This window comes from Leuciscus leuciscus, assembly GCF_965113295.1.
Source record: "Leuciscus leuciscus genome assembly, chromosome: 17".
NCBI lineage: Eukaryota > Metazoa > Chordata > Actinopteri > Cypriniformes > Leuciscidae > Leuciscus > Leuciscus leuciscus.
Window position 1 is genome coordinate 8,133,875 of NC_138741.1, and position 25,398 is coordinate 8,159,272.

Below are 25,398 nucleotides of genomic sequence, written 5' to 3' on the forward strand. Positions count from 1 at the left end.
TCACGTATTTTACTCACCCTCATGCTGTCCCAGATGCATTTTACTTTCTTTCTACAGATAAACACGAATTAAGATTGTAAGGAAAGTAATCCATCTCTGCGAGTCCTAACGACACTTTAAACCACACACAGTGAGCGTGACGGTAAGCCATGCGACCTCAGTGGATGAATCAATGCCTTCTGAAGTCAAACAATATGGCTAGATAAAAGAAATACTAATAATGTGACTGTTTTAACTATTAAAAATCACTTCCGACCAACTGTCTTACGTGCATGGGTTACAATCCACTTGTATTATGGACTCACAGAGATGGATTATTTCCTTTAAAATCTTTGTCTATGTTTAAGTGAAGAAGAAAGTCATATACATCTGGGATGGCATGAAGGTGAGTAAATGATGAGAGAATTCTCATTGTTTGGGTGGACTATCCTTGTACTGCTTGTGTCCAGTCACTGCTTTGTTACTTGTACTGCAACAGTAACTGTTTAAAGAATCATTGCAACGTTTAAAATGTATATGAATTTTTAAAATGTATTCTGTATTTGTAATTGTGCATTTTGTATAGTAATGTATATCATGAGAATACTGTGCATTACATGTATATTATGCAGTTAATGTTTTGTGGATTCTGGTCTTTCCGGTCACAACATAATTGCATCCAAGACTTTCACTTTGATACTTGTGTATATGATTTAGTGACAATAAAGAATGCAAATTTATTTGAATTCATATTTTCAATTACATTCATTTAACTGGTTGTATAATTCACAATTGAAACGGTTGATGATTGTTAAAATATATTTACATTTTTAAATGTTAGAAGATAGTGTTAATTAAATTAAATAAAATAACTAAATACAATTATCAATTTAAAACAAGTGGCAACAAGAACATTCATGTAATGAAATGCCCTTTGAGGTTTGTATCATCTGACAGCAGGCCACGATTGTAATTTTCATATTGTTTAAATTCCTCTTATTTAAGTGATCATTAATTTTGATGGTGTAAATGTATATCATGCTAACAATGAGTAGTGTGATGGCCATGTTTGCCAACCTTGATTACCTGGCTGAAGTGAAACTTTCTTGACGGCTGAATATATCACACACGTTTGTTAGTATTCTCTTTAAATTGTAACAGCTCAACCTAATCAGAGCCTAACATGCAAAGGAATCATCATGAATAAACAAATATTCTCCGAAAACATTGGACACTACAATATTTTAAGTAGGCTATTATATACAGTACTTTAATCAGAATCAGAATCAGAATCAGAAAGAGCTTTATTGCCAAGTATGCTTGCGCATACGAGGAATTTGTCTTGGTGACAGTAGCTTCCAGTACACATACAATATAAAGTGACAAGACAAGTGACAAGTAACATAAGTATAAATAAAAAATAGAAAAAAAAATAAAATAAAATAGAAATAAAAGATTATAAATTATAAATATATATAAAGTTATAAGGTGCTATATGAAATGTCTGAGGGAAGTATTGCACATGTTTGTTCCACAGTAGGGGAACATTTAAGTGTTCATGAGGTAGATGGCCTGGGGAAAGAAACTTTTCCTGTGTCTGGTTGTTTTTGTGCTCGGTGCTCTGTAGCGTCGACCAGACGGTAACAGTTCAAACAGAAAGTGTGCTGGGTGTGACGGGTCCAGAGTGATTTTGCGAGCCCTTTTACTCACTCTGGATGAGTGCAGTACTTTGAGTGTGGGAAGGGTAGTGCCAGTGATTCGCTCAGCAGTCCGAACTATCCGCTGTAGTCTACGGAGGTCGGTTTTGGTAGCAGAGCCGAACCAGACGGTGATGGAAGTGCAGAGGATGGACTGGATGACAGCTGAGTAGAACTGTACGAGCAGCTCCTGTGGCAGGTTGAATTTCCTCAGCTGACGCAGGAATTTCCTCAGCTGACGCAGGAACTTTCCTCAGCTGACGCAGGAAGTGTAGGCCTACTGTCACGGTTCAGGGTGCTTTATCGGCTTCCCTGTTGTCTGTGTTGTCCTGTCATTTTCTGCAGCTCGTGACCTGGGCAATCAGCGCTGATTCTTCAGCGCTGGTGTGTGCAGATCACGAGCTGATTGCCCTCACCTGTTGCTTGTAACCTTCCTCCCTTATATTCTCTGCTGTGTCTGCTGTGACTGACGCTCTGACGTCCCGTTTGGGCATTGCACCTGAGGTGGTCTCCACAGCCTGTGTCCGCAGGGTTCTGTACGGACGGCTCTGGAGTTGTTACACCAGCTTTCTGTTTGTGTGTGTGTCACTACACACGTTGGATGTTTATTGGATTTTTGTTGTGCCAAATAAACTGTCGCACTATCCTCTGCGTTTGAGTTCTCTCTTTACGTTCCTGAAAGAATCTACTGACCACAATGGACTCAGCAGAGGAGATCGACGTTCACCGAATCCTCAGGCAACAAGGCACGCTGCTTGGTAGACAGCAGGAGGAGATCACTGCCTCTCGTCACGCTTTTTCGGAGCTGTCACTTCAACTGACCCAGCTGACAGAACGGCTTGATCGATTTCAGATTATTCCTCCCACGGCTCCGGTTGTACAACCTCCGTCCGAACCAAAGACAGCTGCTTCCCGTCATGCTGAACCTCGTCTTAATCCACCTACTCCATACTCCGGTGAGCCCAATTCATGCCGTTCCTTTCTGTCACAATGTTCTCTGACTTTTTCACTCCAGCCCTCCTGTTTTCCCACAGAGCGATCTAAAGTGGCATTCACCATCACGCTTCTGATTGGACAAGCGAGAGAATGGGGAACGGCCATGTGGGACAATGAACATCAATGTTGCAGCTCGTTCAAGGAGTTTTCGGAGGAGCTCCGCAAGGTGTTCGATCGCTCCGCGCTTGGGACGGAGGCGGCGGGGGCGTTATCTTTGCTGCAACAGGAAGGTCGGTCTGTGTCGGACTACTCTATAGAGTTCCGCACTCTCGCCGCGTCATGCGGATGGAATGCTAAGGCGCAGTGGGATCATTTTCTTCACGGGCTGGCAGATTACATCAAGGACGAGATATATTCTCTCGAACTGCCTCCAAGCCTCGACGGATTAGTCGACCTCGCCATCCGCGTTGACAACCGGATAGCTCTCCGTTCCCGGCATCGGAGGGACGTGGCTTCTCACGAGCTCTTCTCCAACCTGGTCACTGGAGCGGCGGGTGATGCAACTTCTCAGCGTCTCGTCTTGCCTGAGGAGGAGCCTATGCAGATCGGGAGAGCCCGGCTGACGATCACGAGTGGCGCCATCGTCTCACTCACAATCTGTGTCTTTACTGTGGGGAGGCGGGGCATGTGGCGGCCTCGTGTCCTGTGAAGGGGCAACGTTTTTCGTCCAAGGAGGGGCGTAGGGTGAGCGTCACTAATACATTGCTGCCCTCTGGTGGTCGTTCCGTCCTCCAGGCTTCATTACAATTTAATAGGGCTGTTCATCAGGTGTCAGCTTTGATTGATTCTGGAGCGGAGGGTGATTTTATGGACACTGAGCTGGCTGCCCGATTAGGTGTTCCATCAGTTCCACTGGCCGAGCCCATTTCAGCCAGGACTCTCTGCGGCACCCATCTCACTAGAATTACCCACTCCACCAGCTTTATTACTCTCACCCTTTCGGGTAATCATGCTGAGGAGATTCGTTTTCTCCTTATTCACTCTCCCTCCGCTCCATTAGTGTTGGGACACACATGGTTGGTCAAACATAACCCTCACATTGACTGGGCTCTTAAACAAAAAGGGCTCCATGCCAGAACAGAATTATCTCAATGTTAGGGTCCTGCGTTTTCTCCTGTTATGTCTTGTTCTGTGTTACAGAAGGAGCCGGTGAGCCTGGCGAATGTACCGGAGGCTTACCATGACTTGAGAGCGGTTTTCAGTAAGTCCCGAGCTTCATCTCTTCCTCCGCACCGCCCGTACGACTGTGCGATAGATCTGTTGCCTGGCACTTCTCCACCTAGGGGACGCCTTTACTCTCTTTCCGGGCCTGAGAGGGAGGCCATGGAGAAGTACATCAATGATTCTCAGGTAGCTGGCATTATCAGGCCCTCTTCCTCTCCGGCTTTCTTCCCCATTCTTCTTCGTGGGGAAGAAAGATGGATCGCTCCGTCCCTGTATAGATTATCGGGGCTTGAATGACATCACGGTAAAGAATCGTTATCCTTTACCGTTGATGTCATCGGCCTTCGAGCTCTTGCAGGGGGCGACCATCTTTACGAAGTTGGATCTTCGCAATGCTTATCACCTAGTTCGGATTAGGGAGGGGGACGAATGGAAGACCGCCTTCAACACCCCCACGGGCCACTTTGAGTATTTGGTTATGCCCTTTGGACTTTCTAACTCCCCGGCGGTCTTCCAGGCACTCGTCAATGACATGCTCAGAGACATGGTCGACCGGTTTGTATTTGTTTACCTCGACGACATCCTGATCTTCTCCCAGAACGAGCGCGACCATGTCCAACACGTCAGGCGAGTGCTCCAGCGGCTGCTTGAGAATAGTTTATTCGCCAAGGTGGAGAAGTGCGAGTTTCACGCACGGTCGGTTCCGTTCCTGGGATTTATTCTTTCACCCGAAGGAATCCGAATGGATCCCACCAAGTCAAGTCAAGTCAAGTCAAGTCAAGTATATTTGTATAGCGCTTTTTTTTACAATACAGATTGTATCAAAGCAGCTTCACAGTATTAAATTAAAATAATACAACAAAGTTTGTTTCAAGAGGAATTTATTGATTGATAAAATTAAATTAAATATCCCCAAAATATCCCCAACTGAGCAAGCCAAAGGCAACAGTGGCAAGGAACCGAAAAACTCCATCAAGTGACCTAATGGTGTCCTAAAACTCCATCAGGTGACCTAATGGAGAAAAAAAAACTTGGGAGAACCCAGGCTCAGTCGGGGGCCAGTTCTCCTCTGGCATTTATGAGCTAGAGGCCGGATTGTAGTTTGAACTGTGGGATTATATGAATGCCTGGCTGAAGAGATGCGACTTTAATCTAGTTTTAAACTGGGAGAGCGAGTCTGAGCAACGAACAGTATCAGGAAGACTATTCCAGAGTTTTGGAGCCAAATGTGAAAATGCTCTCCCTCCTTTGGTGGTTCTGGATATCCTAGGTATGACCAAAAGCCTTGAATTTAGTGATCTTAAACAGCGCGATGGATTATAGGGCGATAGAAGATCCGTTAAATAGACTGGAGCTAAGCCGTTTAGGGCTTTATAAGTCAGTAGCAATACCTTGTAATTAATACGGAACTTTATAGGTAACCAATGCAGTGATGATAAAATCGGTGTTATATGATCAGATTTTCTTGATCTCGTAAGAACTCTAGCGGCGGCATTTTGGACTAACTGTAGCTTGTTTATTGAGGATGCAGGACAACCAGCTAATAAAGCATTACAGTAATCTAGTCTCGAGGTCATGAATGCATGAACTAACTTTTCTGCATCAGAAACTGATAGCATATTACATAGCTTAGCAATGTTTCTAAGGTGGAAAAAGGCTGTTTTTGTAACATATGAAATATGATTTTCAAAAGACAGGTTGCTATCGAGTATAACACCCAGGTCTTTTACTGTAGAGGATAAAGTAACAGGACATCCTATGGTGTTAAAGTTGTATTGTGCGAGGTTTTGTGGGCGGTTTTTTTAACCGATAAGTATTACCTCTGTCTTGTCTGGATTTAATAAAAGAAAATTACGCGTCATCCAATCTTTTATATCTTTAACACACTCTGTCAATTTGGAAAATTTTGCGTTTTCATCCGGCCGTGATGAAATATATATTTGAGTGTCATCAGCATAACAATGGAAACTAATTCCATGTTTCCTTATAATATTTCCAAGTGGCATCATATATATTGAGAATAACAGAGGGCCTAACACAGATCCCTGCGGCACTCCATAGTTTACTGGAGTTATGATCGATTTTTCTCCATTTAAATAGACAAAATGGTAGCGGTCAGATAGGTATGATTTGAACCAGCTTAATGCTTGTCCTTCAACACCAGTATAATTTTGTAGTCGATCTAAGAGTAATGTATGATCTATAGTATCGAACGCAGCACTAAGATCATGTAAAACTAGTATTGAGATACAGCCTTGGTCAGAAGCTAAAAGTAAATCATTTGTGATTTTAACGAGCGCAGTTTCAGTGCTATGATGCGGTCTGAATCCAGACTGAAACTTTTCATAGATACCATTTTGTTGCAAGAAAGAGCCCAGTTGAGCGGACACCACTTTTTCTAATATTTTAGACATAAATGGAAGATTTGAAATGGGTCTATAATTTGCTAGATTATTATGATCTAATTGTGGTTTCTTAATGAGAGGTTTTATAACTGCCAGTTTAAATGTTCTTGGAACATGACCTAAAGATAAAGACGAGTTAATAATATTGAGGAGAGGCTCTTCCACTACAGGTAACACTTCTTTCAGTAGTTTAGTTGGTATAGGATCTAATAAACATGTTGTTGTTTTAGATGAAGTGATAAGTTTATTTAACTCTTTTTGTTCTATAGTTGTAAAGCACTGTAATTGTTCTTGCGGGGTGATAATTGAAGCTGAATTATAAGGTGCAATTGAAGATTGAAAGTTTACAATTGTGGTTCTGATGCTTTCTATTTTCTCAGTGAAGAAGTTCATGAAATCATTACTACTGAACTGTAACAGGATATTTTGTTCGGGTGACGTCTGTTTATTTGTTAGTCTAGCCACGGTATTAAATAAAAACCTTGGATTGTTTTGGTTGTTTTCTATTAGTTTGCGGAGGTGCTCAGCCCTGGCCGCTTTTAGGGCCTTTTTATAACGTGACATACTGTCTTTCCACGCGATTCTAAAGACCTCTAAATTAGTTTCCATTTACGCTCTAAAATACGGGTTTCTCTCTTTAAAACATGCGTAGTATTGTTATACCATGGTGCTTTAATTTTCTCTCTGACCTTTTTTAATTTAATAGGTGCAACCACATCCAATGTTCTAGAGAGAATGGTGCTCATAGTGCTAGTTAGTTCTTCTAGTTCATCTGTTTGTTTGGGTTCAGGCAGCAGCTGAGACAGATTAGATAAGCAATTTGAGAAATTATCTATGGTGGATGGGAGGATTGTTCTGCCTGGTTGATAACACGGCGCCGCATGACATATTACAGCAGTACGTAATATGCAAGTTACCATGTAGTGATCAGTGACATCATCACTTTGTGGAATGATATCTATATCGGTTGGATCGGTTCCATGTGATATAATTAAATCGAGTGTATGATTAAGACGATGAGTTGGTCCGGTGACGTTTTGCTTGACCCCAAATGAATTTAATAAATCTGTAAACGCAGCCCCTAACGCATCATTTGGATTATCTACGTGTATGTTAAAATCTCCAACAATGAATGCTTTATCGACATTGACTAATAGGTCTGAGAGAAAATCTGCAAACTCTTTTAGGAAATCAGCGTAAGGCCCTGGCGGTCTATATACGATGTTTTTCTAACATCTAAGAGCGTAACATTTAGTACAAGTACTTCAAATGAAATAAACGTATAACCCGTTTTCTGATTAACATTGAGAATATCTCTATAGATGGTTGCAACACCGCCGCCACGGCCAATCAGACGGGGCTCATGCTTATAACAGTATCCAGATGGAGTAGACTCATTTAGACCGAAATAATCATTTGGTTTAAGCCAGGTTTCAGTAAGGCAAAGTACATCGTAGCTATTATCTGTGACTATTTCATTTACAATAACTGCCTTAGGTGTGAGTGATCTAATGTTTAGAAGACCTAGCTTTAGAAATAGTTTTTGTTTACTAATAGCAACATTTTCTGTTTTAATAACAATTAGATTTTTCCTAGATCCTGCAGTAGATTTATTATTTGATCTCACTAAACGAGGAATAGACACGGTTTCTATGCAATGTTCTACACTAGTATTTATATCAGTTAAATTGGTGCAGCAGAGACTATGATTTGGACTTTTGGTTACTAGTCAAAGGGTATTTAACATTTTGGAGATGTTATCCGACAGAAGATCCGCTCCGAATCTGCTTGTGTGTAAGCCATCAGCACGGAAAAGCCTAGGACGCTCCCAAAACAGATTCCAATTATTTACAAAGAGCAGTTTCTGCTCATTGCACCATGACATTAACCATTCATTTAGCGCAAATAATCTGCTGAACTTTTCATGCCCTAGTCGGTACGTGGGAAGCGGTCCTGACACAATGATCGTTGTTTCAGGCGATGTGCTGCGTACCGTATCGATCAGATTCCTGAAGTCTTTCTTCAGAATCTCCGTCTGGCACAGCCTGATGTCGTTCACTCCCGCGTGCAGGACCACAGTTCTGACGCGCTCGTCACCGTTCAGGATCTCGGGAACGCGAGCAGCGATTTCAGAAACACGAGCACCAGGAAAGCAGTGACTGTGCACCTTACTTTTACCTAACGTAGCGTGTACGTGCCGAACGATGGAATCGCCGATGATCACAGCATCGCGTTCTGTTTCGCGAAGAGGGGAGAAGCGGTTTTGTGTGGATGTCGCCTTGTCTACGGCAGTTCATTGGAACGAATGTCTTTAAGGCGACATCTAGTGTATATATCTATGCACCAGTCTGCGTACACGTCAGATCAGATCACTTGGACATGGCTGTGTATAAGAGGTAAAAACTATATAAATACTGTTCGTTTTCTCACACAAACCGCTCGTTTCGTGTCTTAGGCCATCAATGTGTACTTACGATGGGGAATTGTTTAATTTGGACGACGGGGAATTGTTTTAATTTGAACTCTGTGCATGCTCTTTGAAGTGGTGACCATAGACCTGCATTATATGACTGACAGACAAGAACGGTTTGACCTAAAAATATCAAAATTGAAACTACTGCGGAAAAAAAGACACCTACCCTTGCCCTTGAGGTAAGCTAAAACATACCAAAAATTAATTTCAAAGTGAACTATCCCTTTAATGGTAGGGGGCACAATGGTGCTTTTGGAGTGGCCGGTGGATTCACCAACTGACATTCACGACAAGACGTGCACCATCGGCGTACATTATCGTGAATGCCCGGCCAAAAGAACCGGGCCATGAGACGGTTTAGTGTAGCCGTTTGACCTAAATGCCCGGCCATTGGATTACAATGGGCCGCCTGGAAAAGCATTTCCTGACGGCTTTTAGGAATCAATAACTGGGTTGTATCTTGTTTTGTTTGGGTCTTGGGTCACCCGATACAACTTATCTTTTAAAATTGAAAAATAAGGGTAGGAGAGCGGTTGATCAGGATGAAGAAGCTGACCGTCGATAGAACGAACCTGATCAAAGGCATTTTTCAGCGTTTCATCCTGGGACTGTTCCAGGGGAAAATAATCATGCTCAGTGAGGATGGTTCGCTCCAGAGCACTCCGTTCCCCAGAAACAGGCTCCAGAGGTTCCGATTCAGCTTCTCCTAACTGTGCAACCGCTATTCTACTCTCCTCTCTTTTCCCCCAAGAAGCATCCGAACATAAATACCCCAATAATTTATTAAATGAGGGCCAATTAGTACCCAAAATTATCGGATGCCGGAGGTGCGGGTTAACTGCCACCTCTACTCTATGCTTTTCTCCCCTAAATTGAATATCCACAGGCAAAATAGGATACTTTACCACTTCCCCGTGCACACACCGAACCTTAACCATGCGGCTATTATCCAATGCCCTAGGTTGAATCAGGCTTTGATGTATGGAGGATTGGTTACATCCTGAATCCACCAAAGCCTGATATGTACCCCCCTTGATACTCACTGGTATTTGGTATAGGTCAGCTTGATCGAGGGCAGCCTGTGGCGCGTCGGGGACCCGGATCAATGTCCCCACCTCCATCACTGGACATCGGTCAATGAAGTGTCCTGGGTCCCCGCAGCGCCAACAGGCTGGCCCAGATTTTACCGCCACCCTGGCGGCAGGAAGCGGGTCAAGCGATTGGCGTGGAGAGAGCGGTGTTGGACTTTGTGGGGTGAAGAATCCAGTGGTCGAGCTCCCTCCCCTGGGAGGAGCCCTGGGAGCAGCTGTGGGATCTGCCGAATAGCCCGTCCTCCATCTCGGCGCTGGCTTCGGCGGGAGCCCTCCGCGTGACCTGGGGAGAGGGACAGGTTTGGGGAGAGAGTGAGAAGGGGGGGAGAGAGAGAGAGAGAGAGAGAGATGCAGATGGTAGGGGTTCGCCGACCCCTGGGCACGCCACCATCTGGTCCTCCGCCAGCCGGATGGCCTGGTTCAGCGACGTCGGGCGGTGGCACTGAACCCACTGTGCAGTCTTCCTAGGCAGCCTGGCCACGAACTGCTCCAGTACCACACGATCGATCACATCCTCGATGTCGCTTTCGTCGGCCATCAGCCATTTGCGGCAGGAGTCCCGGAGCTGCTGTGCCATCACGAAGGGTCGGCCGGACTGTTCCAGTGTCAGGGTCCTGAACCGCTGTCGATGTTGTTCCGGGGTCCGACCGACCCGCTGGAGGATGACACGCTTGAGGTCCCGGTAGACCAGGAGATTCTTGACTGGCAGTTGGTGTGCGGCTATCTGCGCTTCCCCGGACAGCAGAGGGATAAGCCGCATTGGCCAGTCCTCGGTGGGCCATCCCTGATCCTCTGCCGATTTCTCAAATAAGTCCAGAAATGCCTCTGGATCATCCCGAGGACCCATCTTGTTGAGCGGCAGAGGAGATGGACTGTCTTTAGGCGAGGGGATGGCCCGAACCTCCCGGTCTACCCAGCTCCGGAACAGCTCGCGGTCTTCATGCTGGGATCGGAGGAGCACCTCGAATCGCTTGTCTTGCTCCTCCTTGATCGCCAGCAGGTGTTGGTGTTGCTCTTGATGAAGACCGGCGAGCGACTGGATGATGTCCGCAAATGGCGTACCTGGCGGGGACTGCATGGCGGCGGCGATCTTCTTCCTTCCCGGGTTTCGGCATCAGTGTGATGAGGTTCAGTCCAGTAATAGTGAGGAAGGAAGAAGACAGGGGTCGGCTTGAGCTGGGACACTCGATTTATTCACGTTTCTCAAAGGTAAAACAAAAGGTGCACACAAAGTGCGTTCACCGAGCACAAGCACAGCCACAAAACACAATAACTCAGAATATTCTTTCGATGACTCTTGATCGGTTTCTCCGCAGCACACGAGGTCCCAGCTCGTCTCTCTCTCTCACTCTCTCTCCCACGCCGGCTTATATCCGGTCTCTCCACGCCAATTACTGAAATCAGACACAGGTGTTCATCATCTGCACTTGACCTACTCACGCTCCGCTCTGCTCCGTCCTCTCTCTCCCGCTACAGACTCCGCAAAACCACGCCCCCCTCGCCACACATGCATACTGAGTTTTTTACACTGTTAAAGAGTTGGATTATCCCTATAAGGTATAGAGTCAAAATGCTGCAATAGGTTCTTTCATCCTTCATGCAGTCAAAACACACACACAAAAAAAAAAAGTATCCTATCAATAGAGAATGTTGTACTTTCAGCTGTGGTGTGAACAATTCCAGAGTAATCCCATATCTTGGAGAATCTAGAATCAGAGGAAGACGAGGAACTGTTTCAGGTAAATTTATTGTACAGTGAAAACGGGGGGGGGGGGGGGGGGGGGGAAATGGAGATGTACAGTAATCTAAAAATCAAAACTTGTGTAGTTGTCTCCGTTAGTAAGGGTAGACAGCATACTGAACTTACAGACTTTACAATGGCTGTATACAAGTATTTTATTAAATGTTCAAATCTCACAACTTTCACTGGTGTAATGAGTTTTTGTCCTCTGATCCTTTTTTACTGTTAACCCTTTAACTGCTCCATAGTATGGGTGGGTTGGCAGTATTTGATTAGATTTCAACCTCTAATAAACACATAAAAAGAGCGCAAATGTGCGTTATAGCTCGCTGCCACATCTCAAATCGAGAATCCATAATATTTTTCCTTATATTCAAACATTTTCAGACCTTTTTTCTCTTAAAATTGAATTGGACGACCACCATTCAACCCGAAAAAAGTCATATAACCATTCCAATGACTCTGTCAGCTGTTCAATTGAGGTAAAAAAAAAAACTGCATAGTTCACCTTTAAGTCAGAATTTCTGGAGCATGACATTTCATGGGTGTGACAAGCTTATCAAGTCTTCTGAACAAAATAAGGGTGTGTGGGATGTCATGGCAAGAAAAAAAAAGAAAAGAGAACATTCCACAGGTGTCGAGTATAAAACCAGATGCAACGGGCGAGAAAGCACCATTTTATGCTAACTTCCTGACCAACCAGATTCTTACAGGTAAAATGCGTATTCTTCTTTTTGATGAATGTACTAATTTTATCTAATGCATTTAATATTGAAATATTTAAATGCATTTTTTTATTTATTAATTCTGCTAAATATATTTTGTTTTGAAAAATATATTTAGCAGATACATGAGCTGATACATGAGCATTAGCTATAACACATGGGACAGCATAACATGAAATTAGAAAGTCACAGACCATTTTTGTGTTTGTAGTTTGTCTTTATAGAAAGGCTTCTCTGAGTGAAAAATGCCTCCTCCTCATAAGCGCCACGACACCACGACGGATCATCGTGTGGGTTCTCCGACTAATCCTATGGCATTCCTGGGTCAGGACTATAAGAAGCTGCTCCATCAATCTCTCCATAGAAAGAAGCTGTACACTGATGAGTTGTTTCCTCCAAACAGCAGCTCTATTGGCACTCTGGCTAAACACTGTGATCTGGACCTCAAAAAGATCAAGTGGAAAAGGCCATCAGTATGTAAACAATGTTCATTAAAATAAATCATTTTAATTTTAATTCTCTCTTCATATCCATGGTATGAATATAAGGACATTTTGATCATTCTGTCTAAACAGGAATTAGTGTCACCTAATAAACCTTTCTTCACTGTTGATGGAATATCCAGGTTTGACTACAAACAAGGGAAATTAGGTAAGGCTGGGTTTATTTGAATAGTTCGGCTTAGGCTGCATCATCTTAAATGAAAAATGTGATAAAATAAATTCTTAAAATAGTGCACTGTAGGCTATAGGAGATATGGAACGATGTTGTAAATAGACAGTGTAAATAGGCTGTCCACTGGGGCGAATGAAGTCTGGTTTCACGTTAGTGTCCCGCAAACTGCCGCAGCTCCGGTCCATAGACACGATAGCACAGAGTGTGTACTGTACATTCTCCTCAGTCTGCTCATCGCCGTGGGCGGCCTTCTGCGTCTGCCCTTGCGACGCAGTAGCAGCCTCCACCTAAAGTGTGTACATTGTCTCATTGTTTGTTTCCTATATTGCATGTATACATTGGTCAAACTCTATTCAGATTTGCACATTTTTATTTGTGTTTAGGAAACTGTTGGTTTTTAGCTTCAATTGGGGCTTTGACCTCGACAGGTGAGAAGACATCGATTATGACTAAAGATATAATAAACCAAGTCATTCCAGCTGATCAGTCATTCAGCAGCAATTATGCAGGGATATTTCACTTCAGGGTGAGCTGAATTAGATAATTCAATGTTAATGAATCTTTGAATGAATTTCCCTGGTTTAGCCTCTCTGTAATTTATCTTACAGTTCTGGCGGTTTGGTAAATGGATTGACGTTGTCATTGATGATCTACTTCCAACAGTCGATGACAATCTCATTTTTGTTCATTCAAAAACATTGAATGAGTTTTGGCCTGCTTTACTGGAGAAGGCTTATGCAAAGTAGGTGGCAGTAGAGGCTTTGAAATAAACACTGAATCAATTGAATTATTGTTTCTTGTCTCAAAAATATTGGTTGGAGAATGGATGCATGATCTTTCCTTTGATTTGTCTCTCTTGGATTTGTATGTTGTTGTGTGGAGTAACATTTTAAAGTTTTCAGTTATATGTGTAAACAGGGCATATTACATCATATTCATTAAATCGTGTCTGTGACATTGTAGCATTTACATTGCACCATAAAATGGTTCTTGCCTTGACAGGGTGTGTGGATCTTATGAGGACCTGGATGGTGGATTCATATCTGAGGCCCTGATGGACTTCACTGGTGGGGTGCACATTGAGTTTACACTGAATGAAGCTCCTCCTTATCTGTGGGACATTATGGATCGAGCAGCCAAGTCAAAAACCCTTATGGGCTGTGCTACTTACAACGGGGTAAGACCTTGCCTGCAGTAATCCTGGATCTATTTTTCTTTGACAAATATTGTTGGCATAAATCTTTATTAAAGTTGACTAATTTAAATAGACAAATGCTTAAGAGTCTATGCATTGCAGTGATTATTATGTTTCTAGCATGTTAAATGTTTGGCAACAGTTCTTCGGTTTAATTTACGTGTTCTAAATACTCAACTTTATGAAAGTCCTTCCATGGACTGAAGGACTTGTTTGTTTTTGATTTAAGGAAACACGTGAACCTGTGTCATCCAGTGGCATAGTTGGGGGTCATGCTTACACTGTGACAGGGGTTTTCAAGGTAAGACCACAGAAAATCAATTCTCATAGCAACCAAATACCTGCAGTGATGGACATTCGTTTCAGACGACAGACGTCCCTTTGCTTTTTTAGGTTTATTCCTAAAACCATAAAATCTTCCTGATTATGCGTGCATGAACTTTTGTACTTTTTTTGTATGTTAACGCCCCCTCTACTTATTCATGTATACGCTATTACCTGCCCTCTTAAATGTTTTAGTCTGACAGCATCATTCTTGGTTTTCAGGTGATGAGTAAAGGACACCCAGTTCATCTGGTGAGAGTGTTAAACCCATGGGGAGAGACAGAGTGGAATGGAGACTGGAGTGACGGGTTAGTGTTGCTAATTTGCTTTTATGTACCAGCAACAGCTTTAGTACTTTATTCTTTATTGACAAACTTGCATCCACATATTGTCGCTGACAGGTGGAAATCTCATATCTGTATATTTAGCCATTGAAAAAGAGCTTGTGACTAAACTTTCTATCTCCATTGTATCCTCAAACTGTCGGTAAACCGCGTCTATCGCAAATGAAGTGCTATCTTGCAGTGCAAGAGTAAATAAAGAACTGGTTCTTTGAGTAAGTACAGCATTTGTATTATTTAAGAAACACAATATTTATATAAATATATATATATATATATATATATATATATATATATATATATATATATATATATAATATGTCTTAGTCAAGCATTTGTGGTCAAGCCATTGCCAGTTCTGTATGGAAGCTTATAGGTAGCAATATTCAATTTGAAATGTAATATGCAAAATGGCAATGCAATATGTCAGATCTACTGTCACTCGGTGTGTGTGTAACTCGTCATCTGTCTTCAATCGCCGCCGCGAGTCTTCAAACTGCACGGGCAGGAGGTGTTGCAATTTATTCTACCGCGGTAACTTTGAAGTCAAAACTCTGGCTGGAATATGCCGCCTAAGAAAAATCCAATCCTACCCGACGAGGTGGAGGAGATCAAGAAATCGTACTCGGTTACTAACGTAACCTCGGGTTCTCTCTAGAAGAGGGAACGAGTACTGCGTAAGATATCTTACGCTAGGGGAAAATCCTTTTTCCGCGAGATATTGAAGCCAAAAATTATCCTTAATTTTGTAATAATGCAAAACGCGTTGCGGCAGCATGCAGACATAGGCGAGGCAGCTCGCGCGCCTATTGGCTGCTCTGCGGCAACTGCAGCAGCCTATCGAGCGAGGCCTGGCGTGACGCCAGACCCAATCAGAGCACTTCGCGCCCGCTGCGTCACGTCCCGCCGAAATGGGCGTGGTCTAGGCCTATAAATACCGCTCGCAGGCAGCTATTATCTGGTTTTTCATCATCGAAGCAACCAGAGCGTGTGCATGCACGGCAAGATACGCAGTACTCGTTCCCTCTTCTAGAGAGAACCGAGGTTACGTTAGTAACCGAGTACGTTCTCTTACGAGAGGTCTCTCGTATTGCGTAAGATATCTTACGCTAGGGGACCCAATGCAAAACGCCGTGCATGCTGAGATCTGACACCAAAGACCCAAGGGCGAAAGCCCGGGGTACATATAGTGCACAATCACTCAGGGAACTCACAGGGAGTCCGGGAAGAGGGAGGGGCGAAGCCGCACTCTTCCACATATGGCAGCGTCGCTGAGACGCGAATTTCATACAGACAGGGCGGGGTACGGCCTGAACTGATGGGGGAATGTGGGTCTTACACAGTCTGCCCAGGCACATCTCGTGCTGCTACTTTTTACTGTCGAACATTGAGCTGTGCTCAGTAGACGCAGCATTCTGAGCTGATAGCATCAGGTCAGATAATACTGGTAAACTTAGACCGACAGCAGCCTGGCCTGCAGGGCGGGAACCTCTAGGTTATAAAACCTTATAAATGTAGACGGGGAGGCCCAGCCTGCCGCCATACAGATATCTTGCAAGGCAATCCCACTTGACCAGGCCCACGAAGAGGCCATGCCTCTCGTGGAGTGCGCTCTGACACCCAACGGGCACTGCATGCCCTTGGAGGCGTATGCCAGCGCTATAGCATCAACTATCCATCTGGATAGGCTCTGTTTCGACGCGGCTAGTCCCTTAGAACGCCCGCTAAATGAAACAAAGAGCTGCTCCGTCTGTCTGAAAACAGACGAGCGAGACACATAAGCTCGTAATGTCCTGACTGGGCAAAGGAGGCTCGCGTCTCTTTCCTCATCAGGGACCGGTAGGGCTGGCAGGGAGATAACCTGCGCCCTAAACGGTGTGTTGAGGGATTTTGGAACATAACCGTGCTTAGGTTTGAGTATAACTTTTGAGTCATTAGGCCCAAACTCCATGCACGCCGCGCTCACAGAGAGCGCGTGTAGATCCCCTATGCGCTTCACTGAAGCGAGAGCCAGCAAAAACACCGTCTTGAAAGACAGGTGTTTCAAATCAATTGACTGTAAAGGCTCAAATGGCGCACCTTTCATGGCTTCCAGAACCGTAGAAAGGTCCCATACGGGGACTGAGGGAGGTCTGGGAGGATTCAGTCTCTTAGCCCCTCTAAGGAAGCGGATGACTAAATCGTTCCTTCCTATTGACTGACCAAGCGTTGTTCCTGAGAACGCTGCTATAGCCGCCACATAAACTTTGAGCGTGGAGGGGGCCCTGCCCTCATCCAACAGCTCTTGTAGGAAGGAAAACACCTCCGTCACACCACAGTCTGTGGGTGACACACCACGGGCTGTGCACCAGCCCGAAAACACTGACCATTTCGAGGAGTAGAGCCGTCTCGTAGACGGAGCTCTAGCCTGCGTGATCGTGTTTAATACTCCTTTAGGGAGTCCAACATGTACCCGTTGATGGCCCAGACATGAAGGGACCATAGTTCCGGGTGAGGATGCCAGATCGAGCCGTGGGCCTGTGAGAGGAGGTCTCTCCTCACTGGTACTGGCCACGGGGCAGTACTTGCTAACTGCATCACGACTGGGAACCAAGGTTGGTTTTTCCAGAACGGTGCCACCAGCAATACTGAGCATCCTTCTTCCCTGATCCGTTCTATCACCTGAGGCAGGAGAGAGACGGGGGGAAAAGCATAGAGCGGGCGGCGGGGCCACACATGGGCCAGCGAGTTCCTGCTCTTGGAGAAAAATTCCGGACAGTGAGCGTTTTCTTGAGACGCAAACAGGTCTACTTCCGCTCTGCCGAATTTCTTCCACAGCAGTTGGACTGTCTGTGGGTCATTTCGAGGCAGTTTATGTGCAGGAGCTTTTCCCGTTCCGACCACTGGCCGAAGAACGGTCTGCCCTCGAGCAGCGCTCCCCATCCCGAGGTGGACGCGTCCGTGGACACCACTTTCACCCTCGAGGAAGTCCCCAGGCTTACACCTGATTGGTACCAGTCGTTCGCTCTCCAAGGTTTCAGAGCTGTGACGCACTTCTGATTGACCCTGAGGCGAAGCGAACCGGATGCCCACGCTCTGTGTGGGACTCGCGCTTTCAGCCAAAACTGCAGCGGGCGCATGCGGAGCAGGCCCAGCTGGAGCACTGATGATGCTGAGGCCATGAGACCTAGCATCTTCTGAAATTTCTTGAGCGGGACAGACGCGCCGCAGCGAAACGAGTTCGCTGTGCGTTGAATGTCTACCGCGCGCTGTGGTGATAGTCGCGCTATCATGGACAGCGAGTCCAATTCTGTGCCCAGGAAAGATATCTTCTGACTGGGTGACAGAGAGCTCTTCGCCCAATTGATACTGAGACCCAAATCCTCGAGGTGATCGAGTAAAATGGTCGTGTGTTCTATGAGCACTGCGCGAGATTGCGCTAGAATCAGCCAATCGTCCAAATAGTTCAGTACTCGCATGCCTCTCATTCTGAGGGGTGCGAGCGCCGCATCCATGCACTTCGTAAATGTACGGGGTGCCAGGGACAAACCGAACGGCAGGACTGTGTACTGATATGCCTGGCCCTCGAAGGCGAATCTCAAATATCGCCTGTGACGTGACGCTATCTGTATTTGAAAAATACGCGTCTTTCAGATCTATTGACACAAACCAATCTCCTTGGCGAATCTGCACAAGGATTTGTCTGGTCGTGAGCATCCTGAACTGTCGCTTCACAAGCACTTTGTTCAGTTGCCTTAGATCTAGTATGGGTCTGAGACCCCCGTCTTTTTTCGGTACCAGGAAGTATCTGCTGTATAGCCCTTCTTCGCACTGAACTTGAGAGAGAGGCTCTATGGCCCCTTTGCTCAATAGTTTCGCCACTTCGGCTCGAAGTAAATGTGCTACTTCTGTTTTTACCGTGGTCTCGACGCGCGCCACATAGCGGCGAGGGCGTCGGCGAAACTGTAGCGAATAGCCTCTTTTTATAATGTTCAGCACCCACTTCGAAACCCCGGGCAGCTTTGCCCATGCGTCCGCATGAATAGCTAGGGGTTGAATACGAAGCGCGCTCCGCTCGCTCAGCGATGGAGAGGCTTCGGCGTGCTGTAACACAAGCGTCGCGCTCGTGACATTTGAGGCATGGGGCGCGCTGATAACAGCGGGCAGATTGCCCGCGCTCGACTCCTCTGCGGTGGTCAACCGCGAGGGGGAGGGCTGGGCGGTTCCCGTAGGAACTGTCATGTCTATGTGTGGATGTGGGCGCGGGACAGCGGGCACATTTATCACACTGAAAAGCATCGTTCGCTTGAGTGAAGCGAATGCACGTTGGTTTCGTTTTTACAGAAACCGTGAGACATGCATAACGTGGTGTTAGTGGGCACATTCACCATGTTTGAAGCGCAATCGATCTGAGTCGATTCATGTGCGCGAGCCCTGTGTGACGGGCTGTGCTTGTGTGTAGAGATGGGCACTGGGCAGTGGGCATTCTTTCTACACATAAAGCACCATCGGCCGTGGCCGGGACACCAGAAAAATTCACACTTATGGGATTTATCTGGGTAGCCGTAAAAACGGCGTTTGTGTGCAGGCTCCAGAATTAACTCCAGAATTAACGATGTGGTTATCAGCGGCCTGAGAACCAAACACCGGAACTATGCCAGGGTGGCTGCAGATGCTGGGCACACTGCTGCCAGAATGAGTGAAGCTTCCGAGGAGGAGAAGGAGTCGCTGGAACAACAGGTGATTTGCTTTTTGGACAGCAAAGGCATTCATGTTGACAGCGGGGATATTGAGGCTTGTCATACCCTGTCGAGCAAAAACAAAACGGCCACTCCATTGGTAATAATCCGGTTCACGAACAGAAAGAAAAAGTCAGCACTCCTCAGACAGGGAAGGAAATTAAAAGGCACCGAAGTTTACATCAACGAACACCTCACCAAGAAAAATGCTGACATCGCTAGAAAAGCACGCATACTCAGAAAACAAAACAAGATCCAGGCAACATGGGCAAGAAATTGTAAAATATTTATCAAACTACATGGGTCGACACCTGAGGCAGCGAAAGTGCTTCTCATCAGGGACATCACCGAGCTGGATAAGTTTGAAGAAGGAATGAATCGAGAGCAACACAGGCCTACATAAGGTAACTGAATACAAACTGAACTGAACTTATCAAACACAATGACCATGACAAACTCGGACAGAAACTTATCTGCTAAATATGAACAACTGAACTTGGAAACTTTCAAATATACAGAACATAAACCACAAGATATTGAAAATGACATTGATCCAGATAATAATTTTTACATTGGTACTAATAGCCAGTGTGAATATTACACAGTTGAGCAGTTCAAAAAACACATAAAAATGGATGGCACAATATCAATTATACATTTTAATAGTAGGAGCCTTATCGCAAACCTTTCAAAAATCAAACAGTGCCTAAAACAAGTAGAAAATAAATTCACAGCAATAGCAATAACAGAGACTTGGCTCACGGAAGGACATCATGATTTGGTTGAGATTGAGGGATACGAACTGTTTATCATCAACAGGAAACAATCAAAAGGTGTGGGGGGGGGGGGGGGGGGGTGGGGGGGGGGGGGGTTGCATTATATATTGACCAAAGATATAAATGTAAAATAGTTAATAAAATGTCTTTTGTTTTAGATACAATCATGGAATGCATCACAGTACAAATTGAAATGGAAAAATCTAAAAACATTTTAATTAGCTACATTTATAGGAAACCGGGATCAAATATTGACATGTTTAATGGAAAAATAACGGAAATATTTAGTAATAGCAATAGTAAAAAAATGGTTTTTATCTGCGGAGACTTCAATATTGATTTGCTCAACCCACAAGAACACAACAAAACTACAGAGTTCATTAATTTGATGTATAGTACCGGTTTGTATCCCTCAATCACTCGACCAACCAGAATTACAACAAATAGTGCTACATTATTTGATAACATATTTACCAACGTCATTGACTATAAAGTTGAAAGTGGACTAATAATAAACGACGTCAGTGACCATCTGCCAGTTTTTGCAAACGTACATAGCTACACCAGGACCAGGAAAGACAACAAAATATACACAATTACCCGACACAGAACCCAAGAAAACATCAATATATTTAAAGAGGATTTAATGAAACAAGACTGGGGCAAAGTGTACGTAGATAACGTGAATGAAGCCTATGATTTATTTTTGACTGTTGTAACATCACTTTATGAAAAAAACTGTCCTGTAGTAAAGAAAGAAGAAAAACCGAAATCTGATGAAAAACCGTGGATAACTAATGGAATATTAAATGCATGTAAGAAGAAAAATGTATTATATAAATAATTTTTAAAGAAGAGGACAAAAGAATCAGAAAATAAATATAAGATATATAAAAACAAACTAACCAGAATCATGAGAAGCAATAACAAGAATTATTATAGTAAACTACTGGAGGACAACAGAAGCAATATAAGAAACACTTGGAAAGTGCTGAATGAAATGATCAAGAATAAAAAAGGCAAAACAGGAGACACTAACTATTTTATGACAAAAAACAATATAGAAGTTAAGGATATGACCTTAGCTGCAAATTAATTTAATGATTTTTTTGTTGGAGTTGGTCCAGGCTTAGCTGAGGGGTTTGCAAGGACTGGCAGTATAAATGATGTGCTAAGCAAGAATGTAAATATTAATGAATCTATGTTTGTTAGGGAAACTGATGAAAACGAAATTATAGAGATTGTTAAAACATTCAAGAGTAAAAAGTCAACTGACTGGAATGGTATTGACATGTTTATGGTAAAAAGTATTATTGGTTGCTGTTAAACCATAATGCATGCATGTAATCAATCTCTGAAAACTGGAGTCTTTCCAGAAAAAATGAAAATGGCAAAAGTGATACCAATATATAAGGCTGGTGAAAAACATACACTTTCAAACTACAGACCTGTTTCACTGCTCTCCCAATTTTCAAAAATATTAGAAAACATATTCTCTAAAAGGCTCGATAACTTCATTATTAAACATAATATACTGTGTGATCAGCAATATGGTTTCAGGACTAATAGGACAACCTCACATGCACTTATTCAATTTGTGGAAGAAATAACAACAGCAATAGAACAAAAAAAATATGCAGTGGGGATATTCTTGGATCTTAAGAAAGCATTTGATACAGTAGACCACAATTTCTTGACTATGAAATTAGACAACTATGGAATTAGAGGGACTGCACTTTCTTGGTTAAATAGCTATTTACATAATCGACAACAATATGTTGAATTGCAAAACCATATTTCAAAGTCAAAGAAAATTACCTGTGGGGTCCCCCAGGGGTCAGTGTTGGGACCATTGTTGTTTAACTTGTATATTAATAATGTATGGGAGGTGTCAAAAACACTGAAAACCATTTTATTTGCTGATGATACTAATTTAATCTGTTCTGGGGAAATTCTGGAACAACTCTTGGATACAGTGGAAAATGAATTACAAAAGATGAAGAGCTGGTTTGATGTAAATAAACTAACACTGAACTTAAGTAAAACTAAATTTATATTTTTTGGTAATCGTGCCACAACTTTAAACAAAAAGCTTATGATAAATGATATTGAAATAGAAAGAGTAAAAGAACTTAAATTTCTGGGAGTAATAATCGATGAAAAATTATGTTGGAAGCCACATATACATTATATCAAGGCTAAAATATCCAAATCAATTGCTATATTGTATAAAATCAATTACTTATTAAATCAACAAACATTGTACACGTTGTATTGTTCCTTTATACTTCCATACATTACTTACTGTTTGGAGGTATGGGGAAACACTTACAAAACCAACACTGAACCAATATTTATCCTACAAAAGAGAGCCTTAAGAATTGTAAATAAAACCACCTATAGAGCACCAACTACTCCACTGTTTATTAAGTTAAAAGCACTAAAATTCAGAGATATTGTTGACTTCAAAACTGCACAAATTATGTATAGAATAAATAATCACCAGCTATCGAACAGTATTCAAGGGTTGTTTCAAATGAGAGAGAGCAAATATCCCTTAAGAGGAACATTTGTAGTTAAAAAAAAACTTATAAGAACAAATTCTAAATATCACTGCATCACAACCAAAGGAGTTAATGTACGGAACAGCTGCAGTGAAGAGATGAAAAAAAGTTTAACAATGAGTAATTTTAAAAGACTATTTAAACTAAATATATTAAATAAATACGAAAAGGACTCAAGGTGATAGTATTGTATACAGGTTCATTGATCTACATATTAAGTCTAGTATGGTGTTATTATTTGATTTGATAGATGGCAATGAAGAAGATAGATGGAAAAGAAAGAAGAAAAGGAAAAAAATGGGAATGTGTGCGTATGCATGTATGTATGCATCGGTATCTATGTGAATGCATGGGTTTATGTGTATAGTAGGTAGGTAGATATACGGTGTATGTAAAGATGTATGTATAAGAGAAGCATCAAATTGTTTTGTATTTAACTAAAGGATAAAGAAAAAAGAAAGGGGGTAGGACCTGAAAAGTTTGTTATGAACTTCTTCCTACTCCTTTTGAACATGGTAATTTCTAATAATTTTGGAAGATTGTGCTGAGAAGTACATGACTTTATTTAGCTGTTATTTTAATTTTAATTTTATATATGTATGCATGTTTGTATATATTTTTATTTATTTACATGTTCAAATAAAACTACTAAACTAAAACTAAACTAAATATGTAAAATGTTAATGCATTTCTGTATTTAAATTTGAATTTTACCATACATTTGTGCAACGTTTGGTGCAAAATGAAAATGAAATTATATAATTTACATTTGCCATTTCATACACTAGTTTTAATATGTAAATTTAATACATATTTTAACGCTTTATAAGTTGCAAAATTAAAATTAAAATGTATTACAGAAATGATTAGATATGTTTAGCATGTTCAAGCAAAAACTGTAGCAAAGTTGTAATTTAAATGTTATTTTTTCTTAATTGCATTTACACTCACAGTTAAGACACTTGCTATTGCATTTCCATTAAGTGTCCCGCAATGAATGTAGCAAAATTCAAAGTGCAATTTGAAAATGCAATCTGAGCCGATCACGTTCCTGCCCCGCCCTGTCAATCACTGCGTAAAGGCGTGGCTCGGCGACAGGTAAACATAGGCTAGGGGCGTATTTTGAGGTGTTGGAAGGAAACACGTTTGCGCCAGAGCTTCACTAGCAGATGAAGTGGAGCGTGAACCAGGCGGGTAATATATCGACCGGAAGTTGAAGCCGGCCGCGTGCCGCCATCTTGTAGCAGAACTTAACTTGCGTTAGCATTTCCATTGACTCCCATTCATTTTGGCGTCACTTTGACAGCGAATAACTTTACATCTGAGGCGTTTAAAGACTCCATTTGTCCATTATTTATTTCTAAAGAAACACGACAATGTATAAAGGGCTCCATTACCTTCTATGTTACATTATGGCCCCGTAGAAGCAGTTTTTGTAAAAACAGGCTAACGATTGCGTCATAACCACTCGACTCTCTGTCGCACAGTAGAGAGATTACCGTACAGACAGGAGGAGAAGCTCGCAGGCAATCGGGGGGACGTCAAGGGAATAACATTTTAAAATAAATACTATACAAAATAATTAATCAGAATACTTACTCCTGCTCACTCACGCCAAAGAACTCTTTGCTCAAGCTCGCCGTCTCTGCAAGATTAACGTTGGCGGTCTGCACGCACAGCTACTAGAAGATTTACATCTGTCAGACAGGTTGCTCACGTCATCAAGCTTAGTTTGAGTCGGTTTGAGTCTGCGCGTCAGGAACGGAAGTGCTAAAAAATCGCTAAAAATGGGCTTCACTTGTCTCAATTGAGTTCCAATGAGATGGCTCTGTCCACTTCTTATACTGTCTATGAACAGAGAAATGGTAGTGTTTCCGAAGATTATTACACGTCTGCAGGTGATAGAACCAGTACGATGTTGGACCGTCTGGGTCTGGGAGAATGTTCTGCCTTATCAAGCGTCGACACCCATGTCAACATATGCTGAGCTGCTGTTGTCTGATGCTGGACTGTGTTGGTTTCGTTTTGTATAAAATATTCTCTTTGTCTGATACATGCTTATCTTTATTCTTATTACTATTAACTGTAATACCCAATAATGTTGGAGATCCTATAGTTTTTCCTTACAAATGCATAGGCCTATTACTCTTGAGATCACATAATATGACAAAGCTCCGTTGGTATTCGGTATTAATAATAATAATAATAATAATACATTTTATTTATTTGGCGCCTTTCTGGACACTCAAGGTCGCCTAATAGCTACCGAAAAATGTGACCACTCTTTATTTATTTATAACTTAGTGTAGTGTTCAATAAAGTGACGAATGTGATGTGTGACCATCTCTGTTTATGCAGCGCTGTATAATCATAAAATATGAGGCAGACATGCGAGTCCCCTTTCTATTTTATAAAGCATATTGATCAGGTATTAATACATATGTAGCCTACATGGTCACGGAATCTGACGGGTCAAATTCATCGACCTAGCCTTTTTGGGGTAAATGTGGAGCAGGTCGAGGGCTGGCGACGTC

The 25,398-nt window shown here is 42.8% G+C and overlaps 2 protein-coding genes across 2 annotated transcripts in view; both read left to right on the top strand.

Annotated features, from left to right (window-relative positions):
• Positions 1 to 25,398, top strand: part of LOC309479261 (calpain-1 catalytic subunit-like) — a 98,713-nt gene that overhangs the window by 28,254 nt on the left and 45,061 nt on the right. The gene's annotated exons all lie outside the window — the stretch shown is intronic.
• LOC309479259 (calpain-1 catalytic subunit-like) overlaps positions 12,183 to 25,398 on the top strand; it is a 29,595-nt gene continuing 16,379 nt past the window's right edge. Inside the window, exons 1-8 of the mRNA XM_082143281.1 lie at positions 12,183 to 12,259; positions 12,483 to 12,744; positions 12,847 to 12,922; positions 13,330 to 13,472; positions 13,555 to 13,688; positions 13,949 to 14,123; positions 14,371 to 14,442; positions 14,688 to 14,773. Of these exons, the coding sequence (XP_081999407.1) occupies positions 12,517 to 12,744; positions 12,847 to 12,922; positions 13,330 to 13,472; positions 13,555 to 13,688; positions 13,949 to 14,123; positions 14,371 to 14,442; positions 14,688 to 14,773 (914 nt within the window). The 5' untranslated portion in view covers positions 12,183 to 12,259; positions 12,483 to 12,516. The remainder of the gene's footprint in view (positions 12,260 to 12,482; positions 12,745 to 12,846; positions 12,923 to 13,329; positions 13,473 to 13,554; positions 13,689 to 13,948; positions 14,124 to 14,370; positions 14,443 to 14,687; positions 14,774 to 25,398) is intronic.